This window comes from Phalaenopsis equestris, unplaced genomic scaffold, assembly GCF_001263595.1.
Source record: "Phalaenopsis equestris unplaced genomic scaffold, ASM126359v1 Scaffold202982, whole genome shotgun sequence".
Taxonomy (NCBI): domain Eukaryota; kingdom Viridiplantae; phylum Streptophyta; class Magnoliopsida; order Asparagales; family Orchidaceae; genus Phalaenopsis; species Phalaenopsis equestris.
Window position 1 is genome coordinate 8,990 of NW_018222636.1, and position 2,485 is coordinate 11,474.

At 39.2% G+C, this 2,485-nt stretch overlaps 1 protein-coding gene across 1 annotated transcript in view; it reads left to right on the plus strand.

The window, feature by feature from the left end:
• The first annotated feature begins 1,597 nt into the window (after nucleotides 1-1,597).
• The window catches only part of LOC110036141 (acyl-coenzyme A oxidase 2, peroxisomal), a 23,240-nt gene continuing 22,352 nt past the window's right edge, over nucleotides 1,598-2,485 (plus strand). Inside the window, exon 1 of the mRNA XM_020740511.1 lies at nucleotides 1,598-2,245. Coding sequence (XP_020596170.1) covers nucleotides 1,644-2,245 — 602 coding nt within the window. The 5' untranslated portion in view covers nucleotides 1,598-1,643. The remainder of the gene's footprint in view (nucleotides 2,246-2,485) is intronic.

Here is a 2,485-nt window from a genome sequence, read left to right on the forward strand (position 1 = left end):
AAGATATAGAACATAAATCGAGCGAGAGAGATATATGGAGAGAGATGAGAGAACAATTGAGTGAAAGTAATATTAGATTAGTCTAATGATTCATAAGCCCTTAAATATATAAATGACCCCTTATTTATAAGTGTAGAGGGTAAAAAGTGAACAATTACCTACTTGCCTCTACTTGAATGGGGACGTCACATGATATTTTGGTTATAAATAAATAAATAAATAAATAAATAAATGAATGAATAAATAAAAGGTCTCTAGCTTGACTGCCCCGTCATTCAGTTGTATTGGATCAATGGCTATTGGGTCGGCCAAGTTAATCTGGTCAGCTTAGCTGAGTCAGAGCAAACAGTCCGTTCTCTTGTATTGGTTAGTTAGTTGACTGCGCAAAGAACTGTAATTGGCTTGGCTGAGCACCTTTGGTCTGCTTGGCTAAGGACCGGTGGTCGATTTGGCTGAAGAACTTCGGTGGACTTGATTGAAGACCTTCGGTCGACTTGGTTGAAGGCTATGGGTTAGCTTGGTAGGGTCAGCCAGTAAACTTGGTTGAGGTCAATCGGTTGACTTATGAGGGGGTCCCTGGGTCGTCTGACTTCATTTGGCTGGCTCCTTTGGTCTGATTTTTAGTTATTGGCACCTTAAGTAAGATTCTTATTACCAAGATGAGACTAGACCGTCGGAGAGTGGTCACATTACCGTAATTCGATAAATAGCCCAACCCTTTAACGGGAAACGCACCGGGGGATTTATGTGAATGCCACTTTGATGTGACACTTTACTTTTATGTGAATTACACATTGAGCACATATATAGTCTCGGTGAATCTTGATGTTTTCTCTAGTATGATTTTTTGGGAGTGGTTGAACCCTTTCTTTGGTTGGGTACGCCTCAATCTATCATGAAGAGCATTCTTTTGGCAGGCTTTGCACAAAAATTTAGGGGGTCGTGAGTAGGCATCGGATCATGTGGGCTCACGTTGATGTGACACTTGACTTTTTGTGGACCATCTTTGATAATGCTTGTTTTAAAGTCCAAACGATCACTTCAAGATTCGTGGTAACGTATTTGAGTGTACATTGACAATTTTTTTTCATTGCCATCCAATAATAAACGATTATACGACCTTCATTGATTATTTACACAATCTATTTTTACTAGAAAAGTTAATACCCCCCTGATATTATTTATGTGATTTAATATTTGACGGTTTGTTATGTGAAGGTTTGTTAGATCATATTTATTTATTTTTATTTTTTTATTTTCATTTATTTAACAAAAATATTTATTTGTATGTTTTTATTTTTTATTTTCTTAAAAAAATTAACTTGTATTTAAAAACATTCAAAACATTAAGAAAATTATTTGGATTATTTTTAAAAATAATTAAACATATTATAACATATCAATTATATTTTATTTTAAATAAGAACAGAAATAAAATAAAATAAAATTAAAAATCCAAAAAGAAGCCCCTTAAAATTTTATAACTTAATTATATTTAATTAAAAATAATAATTGTTATATGATAGTGTAGATCATGGAACACACCTTATAACAATTAGATGCTTGCATTTTTAAAGATTATTGTTATGAAATATTAAAATGGGAAAGACGTGCCAAAGAGAAGAACTTGAATCTAAGCGGTAATGCCGTCCAAATCTTCTCATGAACACCACGCTTGTGTCCAATCTCGTAACACCACGCGCCAGTCATCGATTCAACACCGCCTAGCCAATAAATCCCCATGTTTACCCGCCCGAATGGAGGGTGGTGGGATGACGAAGGAAGCCCAGATGACGTCCCTCGCCTCTGAGCACGACACCCAACGCGCTCTCCGGCGAATCCAGAAGCTCTCCCTCCATCTCCTTCAACCTTCGCCATTTCTTGATCCTGAAAGTTCCGGCGACAAGAACTGGATAGTCCCGTCGCCTTGTACCGGTGGCCGCGGGAGACCGCTTCTATCTGTCAGCCGGGCAGAGTTGGTGGAATACATGAAGGGGAGGCATCGAGAGATCCAGGAACGGATCTTCAACTTTTTCGTCTCGCGGCCGGAGTTGCAGACGCCAGTGGAGATCTCCACAGCAGACCATCGTGTGCTCTGCATGCGGCAGCTCACAGCCCTGGTCCGCGAGGCCGGAATCCGGCCGTTCCGGTATGCGATTGAGGATCCTTCTGTTTATTTTGCCATCGTTGAAGCCGTCGGGGGCATAGACATCTCTCTCGGGATCAAGTTGGGCGTGCAGTACAGGTAAATTTCTGATATCCCTCTTTCAAATGGAAGATTGAACAGGGGATCAGAGGATGAGGGTTTCTTAATTATAATAGCTGTACAGAATTTTGGAATTTAGGGGCTTGTAGTTATGCTTTGGCAATAACTAGGTTAGAAATTAGTTATTGGAGTGCCTTTTGAACTTGATTCTCTTAACTATAGGGAAGAGTTTCTACTGACTTTTTCACATATCTTGCACATGACTGTTGTTCCAAGCTA